The sequence below is a fragment of the Dendropsophus ebraccatus genome, chromosome 7 (assembly GCF_027789765.1).
Source record: "Dendropsophus ebraccatus isolate aDenEbr1 chromosome 7, aDenEbr1.pat, whole genome shotgun sequence".
In the NCBI taxonomy this organism is placed as follows: domain Eukaryota; kingdom Metazoa; phylum Chordata; class Amphibia; order Anura; family Hylidae; genus Dendropsophus; species Dendropsophus ebraccatus.
In genome coordinates this window covers 108,134,125-108,150,580 of record NC_091460.1, presented here as the reverse complement: position 1 = coordinate 108,150,580, position 16,456 = coordinate 108,134,125, and the positions used below count along the sequence as shown (strand labels likewise).

The window sequence follows — 16,456 nt, the reverse complement described above, 5'->3', positions numbered from 1 at the left end:
CCTGTAAAAAATTCAAACCATTGTCAACAAATATACGTCACTTAAAACCGCTCCATTCCCAGGCTTATAGCGCTTTTATCCTTTGGTCTATGGGGCTGTGTCAGGTGTCATTTTTTTGCGCCATGGTGTGTTCTTTCTATCGGTACCTTGATTGCGCATATACAACTTTTTAATCACTTTTTATTACAATTTTTCTGGATTTGATGCGACCAAAAAAGCGCAATTTTGCACTTTGCGATTTTTTTGCGCTTACGCCGTTCACCGTACGAGATCAGGAATGTGATTAATTAATAGTTTGGGCGATTACGCACGCGGCGATAGCAAACATGTTTGTTTATTTATTTATTTGTTTACTTTTATTTATAACCTGGGAAAAGGGGGGTGATTCAGACTTTTATTAGGGGAGGGGGCTTTTTATTGACAACAACACTATATATTTTTTTTTTTACACATATACTAGAAGCCCCCCTGGGGGACTTCTAGTATATACACTTTGATCTCTCATTGAGATCTCTGCAGCATAGATATGCTGCAGAGATCCATGAGATAGGCACTCGTTTACTTCCGGCTGCTGCAGACGGAAGTAAACAAGTGCCGAGCTGGGGACGGCGCCATCTTGGAGCGGTCCCCAGCCGGCTTCAGAAAGGGAGATCGCTCCTCCGGGATAACATCCCGGAGGAGCGATCTCCGCCACTAGACACCAGGGAGACGCTGGATCCGGTAATCAGATGCAGCGGTCATGTTTGACAGCTGCATCTGATTACTGTATTAGCGCTAATACCTACGGTCCCGGGCTACAAGCGGCACCCGGGACCGCCGCGGTTCAGAGCGGGGTCGCCGTGCGGCCCCGCTCTGAACGCCCTTACCGGCAATAGGGCGTACCTATACGCCCTTTGTCGTTAAGGGGTTCGCTTGAACTGTTGATATTTAATGTTTTCAAAAAAATGGCCCTGAAATGACAGTTACTCTTTAATGATCTCAAGGCAGCTTTGACTACTGTAAAAAAAACCTGTGACTGCTTTGCTTGCAAACAAGGGTTTTGCCACCAAGTAGTAAAGGAGAAGTCTGGCAAAAAAATTTATTTAAGTATTGTATTGCCCCTTAAAAGTTATACAAATCCCCAATATACACTTATGAGAAATGCACATAAAGTGTTTTTTTCCCTGCACTTACTACTGCATAAAGGCTTCACTTCCTGGATAAAATGACGATGTCACGAACCGACTCCCAGAGCTGTGCGGGCTGTGGCTGCTGGAGAGGATGATAGCAGAGGGATTCCCAGTGTCCCTCCAGTGCCCTGTGTCCCTCAGTGTCTCCCTGCCATCCTCCTCTCCAGCAGCCACAGCCCGCACAGCTCTGGGAGTCGGGTCGTGACATCACCATTTTATCCAGGAAGTGACATCTCCATGTTATCCAGGAAGTGAAGCCTTGATGCAGTAGTGCAGGGAAAAAAAGCACTTTATAAGCATTTCCCATAATAAGTGTATATTGGTGATTTGTATAACTTTTGGGGGGCAATACACTACTAATTTTCACCAGACTTCTCCTTTAAGTCTTGTTTGCCAGAGGGATCGAATACTTATTTCTCTATGCAGAATGCAAATAAATTTATATAATTTAAACTATGTGATTTTCTGGATTTTATTTTTGATATTTTATCTCTCACTGTTAAAATTAACCTACCCTTTAAATTATAGACTGTTCATGTCTTTGTCAGTGGGACAAATTACTAAATCAGAAAGGGATCAAATAATTATTGTTTTCACTGTATACATAAACTGGGTTAGGTGGAAATGGCACATAAGTTACATGAAAATGTGTGATACCCTGTATTTACACTATAAATGAAGGCTTGAACATTCAGTCCAATCATGAGATACAAAGCATCAAACTGCATGAAGGGAATAATTAGTTTGTGGCATTCTGTAGTATGTTGTGTTTGCTGTATAAAATCCATTTGGGTCAAAGTCACGCTTTTCAAAGTAAACGTTTTAGAAAACAGCCATCACTTTGAACTGAATATCTGAGTTGTTATAGTATGGTTATATACAAATGTGATTACAAATCAAGGATGAAAGTATATGTATAAATAAAGAATATCTCAAAGAAACATTTGGTATTGTAAGGCAGGAGTTCATTGAAAATGGAACCTTGCACTGCAACTATTCTGGTGCTGACTAAACTGAGGTGCAGAGTTCAAGGGATTCCCCATTTCTTCATCAGGGACCCTCACAATGAGGTTTAGACTTAAAGGGAACCAATCGGCCCAATTGGGCTGATTTGGTTTCTTGCATCACTGTATAAAGTGGCTGTGCAGCTTGCGGCAAGTACCGGCTGCAGCTTTAGCAGCACCTTTATACAGGAGAAAATAAAGTGTGGCAGAGGCTGGCAGGTAGTCATCTGGGTGGCGGAAGCCTGTGTCTAGTCACCGCTCAGTGTGCTTGGAGGGGATGATTAACAGGCAGAGAGGCCTGTTACTGGCACCTCATCCCCGCAGAGTGAGCTGACAGGCAGAAAGCGGTGACTAGACACGAGCGGGGAGCTGCCGAGATGACTATCTGCCTGCCTCTTCCTGCAGCGCACCGGTGGATTAAAACTTAATTTTCTCCCATGTAAAGCTGCTGCTGCAGCCGCGGATGGTACTTGCCGTGAGCTGCACAGTAGCTTTACACAGTGATGCAGGGATCCAAATTAGCCAAATTGGGCTGATTGGTTCCCTTAAAAAGGCAACTCCCTTTAAGTCCTGTGCTGTCACATTCATCTGGCAAAGGACTCACACTGCAGATGTGGTACACACTACCAGCTGAAGCGCACCCCTTGTAAAGAAGTACTCTAGAAACGGAATACGCGCGGAATGTCTACTGCCCCGGGAACCCAATACATATAGACAACCGGACCTTACCATGATTATCAAGATCGGAACTCGTTCGGAGTAGAAGTTAGTGTTTTTTTCAGCACGCCCACATATGATGTCAATTTGCACTGCCAGTGGAAACTGCACCCCCATTTTTCCACCAATAGCCATGCAATGTATCCAATAATCCCGGAAACATTGCTTGGCTATTGAGGAACAAATGGGTGTGTATTTTGCACTGCGTTGGAAAAGCATTCCAATTATATATGTAAAAACACAACCTTTTAATTGACTCTGTGTTATACTGTGTTGATTATGGGTTCTCCTGCAGGTAGAGTTTTTGTTTCTGAATTGCAGGCAGAAGCTGGACTTCGCAGTGGTGCAATTTTGTGCAAATGCAGTGTTGTCCCTTTTATTTAAAGACTTTATTATAATGACGGCACAAATCGTTTTTGGACACTTTTGGTCACTTTGATTTTTAGGTAATGCCTACTGCTCCACTGTGATCAAGTATACCCAACTGAGGTTCTAACCAGATTCCCTTCATACAGGGCTGTGTGCCTATAGGCAAGCCCAGTGCCTCCATTACTGTAGATGGTGACATTGTATGTATGTGGTGGGAAGGTTGCCTAGAACCAGGGACATGTCAGCAAGCAACCATCAAATTGATTCAGCCTTTTAGCCTAAATGGTGTCCTGGCTTTGGCTTCAATAATCTGACAGATAAATCTGTCTGTGTAAAGGCACTCTTAGACTTGGTTGCCATTAGCCCACAGACCACTGTAAATCTGCACTAGTTGTGATATAACTCTCCTTATTGTTATTCCTGGTCAATTTTTTTTAGGAAATAAAAAATACAAAAAAACTGCTTTACATATCAGCCTGGGTGTATGTATAACAGCACCAGTGTGTCCAAAGATTTGATACAAATAGTATACACACGCACAGGGTGCTATAGCTAGATACATGTAGTATACACATATACAAGAAGCTGTAGCTAGATATGTATAGTGTATACATGCACATGGCACTTTAAATATATGTATGATACCCATGCACAGGGAGCTATAGCTAGTTGTGGTGACCCCCGCTGTGGAGGTACGGCTGGTCACTTGCCAGATGGTTAGATGTGACATCAGTGCTATGGTGGTTGGCCGAGATATAGCCTAGCGCAGTGATGGTAAATTGTCGTGACACCAGTGCCGGTTGGGCTTTGTGACACCTGCTTTTATTTTAATAGGCTGGCTATACCTTGTTCCCCTGTGGTCAGTGACCTGTCGGGTTGTTGTGGGGTCCCTTGGGTACTTATCACGGTGGTTCGGAGTGGAGTAGAGACCCACCCGGACTATCGGTACTGCCACCCACAGAAAGGGGAGATGACCCAATCATAGAGTCTCTTTAGCATAAATATAATCTCGTTTACTCTGAAGATACTTGAAGTAGGCAACAGACAATACAGCTTTGCCTCGATACAACACATCACACTTGATAAGTTACCTAATACATTGGAATCCAGATCTGCACTGAGAGTAGGAGTGATACAGTTGTGTTGACTGAGCTGCGTGCTGAGAAGTAGAAGAGAGGCTCAGAGGAGTAAAGAGGAGAATGTCGAGAGAGTCCCAACCCAAGTAGTACTGTGCTCTTCCAGGACTTCAGAGGTAGAAATAGAAGAATACTTCATAGTAGAGAGAATACTTGTGCCTGTGTTTTAACTTTTTGGTATTTGCACCACCTATTGCCCACCAGTGCCGATTGAGTCTTCCTAGATGGTGACATAAGCCCCAGACCTTGTTACCTGGGATGAGCGGAATGCTGAGGGTTCCCTGCTTACACCTGTGCTGCGAGATAGAGTTCATAGGCTTCTTGCAACTTTGCTCTATCCGGATCAGTTCCTTACTTGCTTATGGATACTGTCCTGCACTGAGTCTCTCCTTGTCCACGGCGTGGGTTAGGATGATCCCTGACTTGTCCTCTCTAGTGGAAGCTTAACACTGCATAGTGTTGAGTGGAGTGACTTGAGAAGAAACTGTGTCTAGGTCTAGCGCGTGCATGTGCTCTGCTCAATGCCCAGACCAGAACTAACTGGGGACCTAGCAGGAGTCAGGGCCCAACTGGGCCGCTGTAGAGAGCGTTCTGGCTTGTGTCCTTCCTCTACAGAGTCTAAAGGCAAAAGACCCTACACTTCCTCTACCCATGTGACTCTCTTCCTACAGCGCATCTAAGGTGAGCTGTGAGTGAGTGAGGAGTGCGTATTTGAGAAATAAAGAGATGATTGGATCCATGTGGTACACAAATAAACAATAACCCTTTGAGTACTACAGCTGTGCAATAACTGAGTATACATACTTGCAATAATGACATCTTGTGGCAAAACTCTGGTACTACTACATCACCACTTACACTTAAAAGTACAGGCTTTTACGAAGGGTGTAACCCTTTCAACTCTTCAAGCACTGCTGCAGCTGCCTCTCTACTCTACTCCTTCAGGCACCTCCTCAAGTACAAACAAGTAAAGCAATAAAGTCTATGTGGAGATTTATCTATTTCACACAGTATAGCTGTTCTAATTTTGATATCACTGGGACTCCGTCATCCTTTATACGCATCAGCACCCATACACACTAACCGCACACCTTGGGTTATTTTTCCCCTTTCTGCGGGTGGCGGTACCGATAGTCCGGGTGGGTCAATTGCCACTCAGGACTATGGTGAAAAGAGCCCAAGGGACCCATTACAACCTGGCAGGTCACCGACAATTTTGGGCAGTATAACCAGCAACAACACAAAGCAGGTACAAACATCATACTTGTGTCTGAGGTGTTAATGGAGATATCCCTAATGGTGATGAGGTGCAGAGAAAATGATACAACAGGGAGTCCAAGCAGTGAGGTGCAACAGTGACTTTACTTGCATAAGAAGTAAATAAGTTGAAGTTTCTTTATGTTTAATATCTCTCAATATGGCCGACTGCCAGAGATGGGTCACTGTTGTTACAATGGAAATTGTTGGTGTTTCTGGAGTCGCCCTTTTGTGAATTGGATAGATAGTGAACCACAACCTAGTGGAATGGGAGTCCTTTAAGAGTATCTGGGCCGGGCTGTAAGCCACAACGTTTTAGTTTCCAGAAATGACTAATGGCCGTATTCCACCAGACGATTATCGTTCGCATAATCGTTAACGAATAACAATCTCAAACGACCGCTATTGCGAAAGACCCGAAAACGTTCACTCATTTTCATGGAATGATAATCGTTACTTATGATCGTATTTGCGAGTTTTTTCTTCGCTATTTATTAGCTATTGCGTTCGTATCTACTGCGAACAACAGGACGTCGTCTTATTCAATGTGAACGATTTGCGAACATTTTGCAAACGAGCAACGATAAAAATAGGTCCAGGTCTTATAAAGCGACCAACGATTTCTCGTTCGGTCGTTAATGGTTAACTGCATTTCAACCGAACAATTATCGTTTAGATTCGAACGATTTAATGATAATCTGAACGATAATCGCCCAATGGAATAGGGCCCTAAGGGTATGTTGAGAAGTTGTCCCTCAGTGTATATACCTTGATGAGTAAGGGGATCAGGCTCGCTCTCTTGGTAACTTCATCTGAAAATTAAGCTCCTTAACTCAACAACTCCCATGACTCACATACAGGGGGTAATACACGGTATTAAAGGGGTTATCCAGCGCTACAAAAACATGGCCACTTTTCCCCCTCTCTTGTCTCCAGGTCAGGTGTGTTTTGCAATTAAGCCCCATTTACTTCAATGGAACCGAGTCCTAAACCCCACCCAATCTGGAGACAAGAGAGGGGGAAAAGTGGACATGTTTTTGTAGCACTGGAAAACTCCTTTAGGAACTGGGGAATGTATTGAACTTTTGTTTGGGGTCATTTGGATGTTTTTGGTTATCATTACGATTTAAAAAGAGAAAACACAGTAGTTTGACAATAATTTTCCCCAACCACTAACTATGACTGGAAAAAAGTTTTTGTGCTATTCATATTCTTTGGGGGGGGGGGGGGGGGGGGGAAAGACAAGAAAGCAAAAATTCTGCTGAAGTATGTAAACTTTTGAGCACAACTATATATACAGCTGTGAGGAGAGGCTCCCCCATATATACAGCTGTAAGGAAATTCTCCCTGTATATGTGTGCTGCCCGGACAGCTGTGAGGTGCACCCTGTATATGGACGGACAGCTGTGAGGAGCACCCTGTATATTGATGGACAGCTGTGAGGAGCACCCTATATATAGACGGACAGCTGTGAGGGGCAACCTGTATATGGAGGGACAGCTGTGAGGAGCACCCTGTATATGGACGGACAGCTGTGAGGGGCACCCTGTATGAGGACAGACAGCTGTGAGGGGCAGCCTGTATATGGAGGGACAGCTGTGAGGAGCACCCTGTATATGGACGGACAGCTGTGAGGGGCACCCTGTATGAGGACAGACAGCTGTGAGGTGCACCCTGTATATGGAGGGACAGCTGTGAGGTGCACCCTGTATACGGAGGGACAGCTGTAAGGGGCACCCTGTATGAGGACGGACAGCTGTGAGGAGCACCCTGTATATGGAGGGACAGCTGTGAGGAGCCGTGTCTTGTATACGGAGGGACAGCTGTGAGGGGCACCCTGTATATGGAGGGAAAGCTGTGAGGGCCAGTGTCCTGTATATGAGGGGCACCCTGTATATCGACGGACAGCTGTGAGGAGCACCCTGTATGTATACGGACAGCTGTGAGGAGCACCCTTTATATGGAGGGACAGTTGTGAGCAGGGGCGGATTAACTTTACCATAGCCCCCGGGCTGTTCACCAAGCCTGGCTCCCCACCCCACCCCCGCTGTAACTATGGCGGCACTAGCCTGGAGTTCATAGTACAGGACAGATAATGTCATGATTTGTGCAAAATTGCCATAAAAAACTGTGATTTTTGCAAATCATGGCGGAAGTGCAGCCAGGAGACAGTACACCACTGAAAGTATAAGTCTTTTTGGGTGGTCATGGGCCCCCCAGGAGCTCAGGGCCCCTGGCTGCCGCCCGAAACGCCCCTATTATAATCCACTACTGGTTGTGAGGGGCACCCTGTATATAGACGGACAGCTGTGAGGGGCACCATGTATGTGGAGGGACAGATGTGAGAGGCACCCTGTGTATGAGAGGCACCCTGTATGTGGAGGGACAGCTGTGAGGGGCACCCTGTATATAGACGGACAGCTGTGAGAGGCTCCATGTATGTGGAGGGACAGATGTGAGAGGCACCCTGTATATGAGGGGCACCCTGTATGTGGAGGGACAGCTGTGAGGGGCACCCTGTCTGTGGACGGACAGCTGTGAGGGGCACCCTGTATATGGAGGGGCAGCTGTGAGGGGCACCCTGTATATGGACAGACAGCTGTGAGGGGCACCCTGTATAAGGAGGGGCAGCTGTGAGGGGCACCCTGTATATGGACGGACAGCTGTGAGGGGCACCCTGTATATGGAGGGGCAGCTGTGAGGGGCACCCTGTATATGGACGGACAGCTGTGAGGGGCACCCTGTATATGGACGGACAGCTGTGAGGGGCACCCTGTATATGGACGGACAGCTGTGAGGGGCACACTGTATGTATACGGACAGCTGTGAGAGGCACCCTGTATATGGAGGGACAGCTGTGAGGGGCACACTGTATGTATACGGACAGCTGTGAGAGGCACCCTGTATATGGAGGGACAGCTGTGAGGGGCACCCTGTATGTGGACTGACAGCTGTGAGGGGCACCCTGTATATGAAGGGACAGCTGTGAGGGGCACCCTGTATATGGAGGAACAGCTGTGAGGGGCACCCTGTATATGGAGGGACAGCTGTGAGGGGCACCCTGTATGTATACGGACAGCTGTGAGGGGCACCCTGTATGTATACGGAAAGCTGTGAGAGGCACCCTGTATATGGAGGGACAGCTGTGAGGGGCACCCTGTATGTGGACCGACAGCTGTGAGGAGCACCCTGTATGTATACAGACAGCTGTGAGGGGCGCCCTGTATATGGAGGGACAGCTGTGAGGGGCACCCTGTATATGGAGGGACAGCTGTGAGGGGCACACTGTATGTATACGGACAGCCGTGAGGGGCACCCTGTATGTGGAGGGACAGCTGTGAGGGGCACCCTGTATATGGAGGGACAGCTGTGAGGGGCACCCTGTATACGGAGGGACAGCTGTGAGGGGCACCCTGTATACGGAGGGACAGCTGTGAGGGGCACCCTGTATAAGGACGGACAGCTGTGAGGGGCACCCTGTATGTGGAGGGACAGCTGTGAGGGGCACCCTGTATACGGAGGGACAGCTGTGAGGGGCACCCTGTATAAGGACGGACAGCTGTGAGGAGCACCCTGTATGTGGAGGGACAGCTGTGAGGGGCACCCTGTACGTATACAGACAGCTGTGAGGGGCGCCCTGTATGTGGACGGACAGCTGTGAGGGGCACCCTGTACGTATACAGACAGCTGTGAGGGGCGCCCTGTATGTGGACGGACAGCTGTGAGGAGCACCCTGTATATAGACGGACAGCTGTGAGGAGCACCCTGTATATGGAGGGACAGCTGTGAGGGGCACACTGTATATGGACGGACAGCTGTGAGGTGCACCCTGTATATGGAGGGACAGCTGTGAGGAGCACCCTGTATATGGAGGGACAGCTGTGAGGAGCACCCTGTATATGGAGGGACAGCTGTGAGGAGCACCCTGTATGTGGAGGGACAGCTGTGAGGAGCACCCAGTATATGGAGGGACAGCTGTGAGGGGCACCCAGTATATGGACGGACAGCTGTGAGAGGCACCCTGTATATGGACGGGCAGCTGTGAGGGGCATCCTGTATGTGGACGGACAGCTGTGAGGGGCACCCTGTATATGGACGGACAGCTGAGGAGCACCCAGTATATGGACGGACAGCTGTGAGGAGCACCCTGTATGTGGACGGACAGCTGTGAGGGGCACCCTGTATATGGACGGACAGCTGTGAGGAGCACCCAGTATATGGACGGACAGCCGCTCGGTGCGCCCCACTCGGCAGCCGCTCGGCGCTGTGTGTCAGGCAGTGGCGGCGCTGGAGGAAGAGGAGGAGGGTGAGGAGGAAGCGCACACACACTCTCTCTGCTCTCTCACTAGGAGGAGGAGTCGGAGGAGCAGCTGCAGCGGCGGCGGCCTGAGCGATAGGATGTCCCGACATGAAGGTGAGAGCCGGGGGGAGGACACTGTTGAGGACCCGCTTCCCGTGCCCGTCAGCCGGGTGTAGAGCTAGGCCGGCCCGGGCACCCCGGGGCTCTGCTCCATACACACTCCCGGTAGACCCTGCTCTGCTCCCGAGGCCTCGGCCTCCTCCCCCCGGTACAGCCGGCTCCTGTCTCCACGTCCGGGTGGCTTTGCGGTCGCGACATGTCGCCACGTCTCGTGCCCTCCTGCCCCCAGCTGCCCCCTTGCCGTGTGCCCCCCTCGCCCGGGGTGTGCTCCTGCGCTTCCCGGGGCCTTCCCCAATGGCAGGCCGAGGCTTGAGGCCCGGCACCGGAGAGCGGCCGCCCCGTGTCCCTGTACACACGTGCGGTGCCCGGCTCCCCTACACCCGCACCGGGCCCCGGGGAGCAGTGTCCGCCAGGGGGCCGCCCGCCGGGGTGACTGCAGGCTGCGGGCAGGAGGGAGAGGCCCGGGAGGAGGGATTGCACTGTCATCCGAGGGAGGAGGGGAGGCATGGACCTGCCGGCACCCGGGCCCCGTCCTACCTGGCCCGGCTCCATGGACGGTGAGGGGCTGCGGGGGGCTCACCTGTACGGGGCAGCCCGGGCTAGCTGTCAGGTGTCATCCCCGCCAATCAGATGGCAGCTCCCATCCTGCTGACAGCCCGGGGTGTGTGTGCTGCCACCGGGCACCATGTGCCTGTATGCTGATAGCCTGGACCCTCAGGGATGGACAGCAGAGAGGGCCAGGAGGGGCACATAGATGCCAATGTGAGGTGTTTATTGGTCAGATCCACTGAGATGGTGACTGCCCAGCCATAGGCATAGTGAGCGCCGTCACCTGACCTGTGCGCCATGGGCATAGTGAGCGCCGTCACCTGACCTGTGCGCCATGGGCATAGTGAGCGCCATCACCTGACCTGTACCCCATGGGCATAGTGAGCGCCATCACCTGACCTGTACCCCATGGGCATAGTGAGCGCCATCACCTGACCTGTACGCCATGGGCATAGTGAGCCCAGTCACCTGACCTGTGCCCCATGGTCATAGTGAACGCCGTCACCTGACCTGTGCCCCATGGTCATAGTGAACGCCGTCACCTGACCTGTGCTCCATGGACATAGTGAGCCCAGTCACCTGACCTGTGCGCCATGGATATTGTGAGCGCCGTCACCTGACCTGTACCCCATGGTCATAGTGAACGCCGTCACCTGCCCTGTGCCCCATGGTCATAGTGAACGCCGTCACCTGACCTGTGCCCCATGGGCATAGTGAGCCCAGTCACCTGACCTGTGCCCCATGGACATAGTGAGCCCAGTCACCTGACCTGTGCGCCATGGATATTGTGAGCGCCGTCACCTGACCTGTACCCCATGGGCATTGTGAGCGCTGTCATCTGACCTGTACCCCATGGTCATAGTGAACGCCGTCACCTGACCTGTGCCCCATGGTCATAGTGAACGCCGTCACCTGACCTGTGCTCCATGGGCATAGTGAGCGCCATCACCTGACCTGTACGCCATGGACATTGTGAGCGCCATCACCTTACCTGTGCCCCATGGTCATAGTGAACGCTGTCACCTGACCTGTACCCCATGGACATTGTGAGTGCTGTCACCTGACCTGTACCCCATGGACATTGTGAGTGCTGTCACCTGACCTGTGCCCCATGGACATTGTGAGCACCGTCACCTGACCTGTACCCCATGGATATTGACATTGTGAGCGCCGTCACCTGACCTGTACCCCATGGACATTGACATTGTGAGCGCCGTCACCTGACCTGTACCCCATGGACATTGTGAGCGCCATCACCTGACCTGTACCCCATGGACATTGTGAGCGCCATCACCTGACCTGTACCCCATGGACATCGTGCGCGCCATCACCTGACCTGTGTCCCATGGACATTGACATTGTGAGCGCCATCACCTGACCTGTGCCCCATGGACATTGTGAGCGCCGTCACCTGACTTGTACCCCATGGACATTGACATCATGAGCGCCGTCACCTGACCTGTACCCCATGGACATTGTGAGCGCCATCACCTGACCTGTGCCCCATGGACATTGTGAGCGCCGTCACCTCTCCTGTGCCCCATGGACATTGACATTGTGAGCGCCGTCACCTGACCTGTGCCCCATGGACATTGACATTGTGAGTGCCGTCACCTGACCTGTGCCCCATGGACATTGTGAGTGCCGTCACCTGACTTGTACCCCATGGACATTGTAAGCGCCGTCACCTGACCTGTGCCCCATGGGCATTGTGACCGCTGTCACCTGACCTGTGCCCCATGGGCATTGTGACCGCTGTCACCTGACCTGTACCCCATGGGCATGGACACTGTTAATTGCTGTCACCTGACCTGTACCCCATGGACATGGACATTGTGAGCGCCGTCACCTGACCTGTACCCCATGGGCATGGACATTGTGAGTGCTGTCACATGACCTGTGCCCCATGGACATCGTGAGCGCCGTCACCTGACCTGTACCCCATGGACATTGTAAGCGCCGTCACCTGACCTGTGCCCCATGAACATTGTGACCGCTGTCACCTGACCTGTACCCCATGGACATTGTGAGTGCTGTCACCTGACCTGTGCCCCATGGACATTGTGAGCACCGTCACCTGACCTGTACCCCATGGATATTGGCATTGTGAGCGCCGTCACCTGACCTGTACCCCATGGACATTGACATTGTGAGCGCCGTCACCTGACCTGTACCCCATGGACATTGTGAGCGCCATCACCTGACCTGTACCCCATGGACATTGTGAGCGCCGTCACCTGACCTGTACCCCATGGACATCGTGCGCGCCATCACCTGACCTGTGTCCCATGGACATTGACATTGTGAGCGCCATCACCTGACCTGTGCCCCATGGACATTGTGAGCGCCGTCACCTGACTTGTACCCCATGGACATTGACATCATGAGCGCCGTCACCTGACCTGTGCCCCATGGACATTGTGAGCGCCATCACCTGACCTGTGCCCCATGGACATTGTGAGCGCCGTCACCTCTCCTGTGCCCCATGGACATTGACATTGTGAGCGCCGTCACCTGACCTGTGCCCCATGGACATTGACATTGTGAGTGCCGTCACCTGACCTGTGCCCCATGGACATTGTGAGTGCCGTCACCTGACGTGTACCCCATGGACATTGTAAGCGCCGTCACCTGACCTGTGCCCCATGGGCATTGTGACCGCTGTCACCTGACCTGTGCCCCATGGGCATTGTGACCGCTGTCACCTGACCTGTACCCCATGGGCATGGACACTGTTAATTGCTGTCACCTGACCTGTACCCCATGGACATGGACATTGTGAGCGCCGTCACCTGACCTGTACCCCATGGGCATGGACATTGTGAGTGCTGTCACATGACCTGTGCCCCATGGACATCGTGAGCGCCGTCACCTGACCTGTACCCCATGGACATTGTGAGCGCCGTCACCTGACCTGTGCCCCATGAACATTGTGACCGCTGTCACCTGACCTGTACCCCATGGACATTGTGAGTGCTGTCACCTGACCTGTGCCCCATGGACATTGTGAGCACCGTCACCTGACCTGTACCCCATGGATATTGGCATTGTGAGCGCCGTCACCTGACCTGTACCCCATGGACATTGACATTGTGAGCGCCGTCACCTGACCTGTACCCCATGGACATTGTGAGCGCCATCACCTGACCTGTACCCCATGGACATTGTGAGCGCCGTCACCTGACCTGTACCCCATGGACATCGTGCGCGCCATCACCTGACCTGTGTCCCATGGACATTGACATTGTGAGCGCCATCACCTGACCTGTGCCCCATGGACATTGTGAGCGCCGTCACCTGACTTGTACCCCATGGACATTGACATCATGAGCGCCGTCACCTGACCTGTGCCCCATGGACATTGTGAGCGCCATCACCTGACCTGTGCCCCATGGACATTGTGAGCGCCGTCACCTCTCCTGTGCCCCATGGACATTGACATTGTGAGCGCCGTCACCTGACCTGTGCCCCATGGACATTGACATTGTGAGTGCCGTCACCTGACCTGTGCCCCATGGACATTGTGAGTGCCGTCACCTGACTTGTACCCCATGGACATTGTAAGCGCCGTCACCTGACCTGTGCCCCATGGGCATTGTGACCGCTGTCACCTGACCTGTGCCCCATGGGCATTGTGACCGCTGTCACCTGACCTGTACCCCATGGGCATGGACACTGTTAATTGCTGTCACCTGACCTGTACCCCATGGACATGGACATTGTGAGCGCCGTCACCTGACCTGTACCCCATGGGCATGGACATTGTGAGTGCTGTCACATGACCTGTGCCCCATGGACATCGTGAGCGCCGTCACCTGACCTGTACCCCATGGACATTGTGAGCGCCGTCACCTGACCTGTACCCCATGGACATTGACATCGTGAGCGCCGTCACCTGACCTGTACCCCATGGGCATGGACACTGTGAGTGCTGTCACCTGACCTGTACCCCATGGACATGGACATTGTGAGCGCCGTCACCTGACCTGTACCCCATGGGCATGGACATAGTGAGAGCTGTCACCTGACCTGTACCCCATGGACATTGTGCGCGCTGTCACCTGACCTGTACCCCATGGACATCGTGAGCGCCGTCACCTGACCTGTACCCCATGGACATTGACATCGTGAGCGCTGTCACCTGACCTGTACCCCATGGACATTGACATTGTGAGCGCTGTCACCTGACCTGTACCCCATGGACATTGACATCGTGAGCGCCGTCACCTGACCTGTACCCCATGGACATTGTGAGCGCCATCACCTGACCTGTACCCCATGGACATTGTGAGCGCCATCACCTGACCTGTACCCCATGGACATTGTGAGCGCCATCACCTGACCTGTGCCCCATGGACATTGACATTGTGAGCGCCATCACCTGACCTGTGCCTCATGGACATTGTGAGCGCTGTCACCTGACCTGTGCCCCATGGACATTGTGAGCGCTGCCACCTGACCTGTGCCCCATGAACATTGTGAGCGCTGCCACCTGACCTGTACCCCATGGATATTGTGAGCGCTATCACCTGACCTGTGCCCCATGGACATTGTGAGCGCCGTCACCTGACCTGTACCCCATGGACATTGTGAGCGCCATCACCTGACCTGTGCCCATTTCTCTAGATTATAAAGCCTGCCTTCTGACACCGGGCAGTGTCGGTGGCAGAGATGACAATTTTTTATTTATTTTTCCCTTGTATATACGGTGCAGTGATAGGCTTGTATTGTTGATGGTGGGAGTATCATTGTTGGCATGCTGTTAAAAAAAACCCGGTGAAAACAAATGTTAATTTTAGTTTCTCACTTTTTTGATGTTTCCATCTCGGATGTTGTCACAGCCAGATGACATTTGGTCCAGCATGGGAGCCATCAAATTGTACGTCCTCATCCATTTTAGACATTTTGCTGATGTAAGGATCGGAGGAGACCCCAAAAGTGTGGTGTAATTGGAGCATTTACACTGACAACAGTGGCCTCTTCCTCCATGGGGTTGGTGAATACTAGAGATGACGCAACTCCAACCTATGACTGTATTCGTGTTTTCCAGGTCTCCCTAGGGCTGCATCCAACTTCTTCAGCCACCGGTGGAGAGCCCACATTCAGAAACCCATAGATGACATTATTGATGCTCTGTACAAGCTGTATAACCAACACTGTTTAAATGGATCACAGGCTGTTAGTCCTGATTCACACATCAGTATGAGATCAGCAATTTTTCGCTGCCTTTTTAGACTTGGCCTGTTTAAAAACATGCAAAATACTTGAGTGTGAATCAGCCAGCAATTGAAGCTTTGGCTTTAGGTTTGTCACATCATTTTGTTGACGTGTGTACCCCAATGCTTGTAAGCATATAGGGGGGAGATTTATGAAACCTCTGCCATTGGTGTATGCTGTGGAGAAGGTGCGGATACTTACTTTCTCTGTGGCATACGTCTGCCCTATCCCCTGCTCACCTAATGGGTGGACGGAGGGGTGTGGCCTCCTCCTGCGCCGGGAGCAGGTGTAGAATTCTGCGCCTGCTGCACGGCAGGTGCAGGTCAGGCCAGTTTCACTAATGCTACGTTTACACGGAGCGATAATTCGCCCAATCGATCATTTAACGATTCTGAAGCAACTATTTGGTTTTTATAACTATCAGCGTTTAGCCCAATAAATTGTTAGAAAAATTGTTATTGCGATCGTTTTTAAGATCGCTTAAGCCCATCTCACACATAGGGTGAATCTTTGAAAGACTTTTTACACGAAGCGATCTACTAATTTTTAGCGAACGACCAACGACGATTTGAGGACATGTTGGAAGATCACAATGAACGATTGCTCGCTCATCGCTTG

General features: G+C 51.4%; 1 protein-coding gene across 1 annotated transcript in view; it reads left to right on the top strand.

Moving 5' to 3' along the window:
- Positions 1–9,889: 9,889 nt before the first annotated feature.
- The window catches only part of KCMF1 (potassium channel modulatory factor 1), a 53,648-nt gene continuing 47,081 nt past the window's right edge, over positions 9,890–16,456 (top strand). Inside the window, exon 1 of the mRNA XM_069978114.1 lies at positions 9,890–10,066. Coding sequence (XP_069834215.1) covers positions 10,051–10,066 — 16 coding nt within the window. The 5' untranslated portion in view covers positions 9,890–10,050. The remainder of the gene's footprint in view (positions 10,067–16,456) is intronic.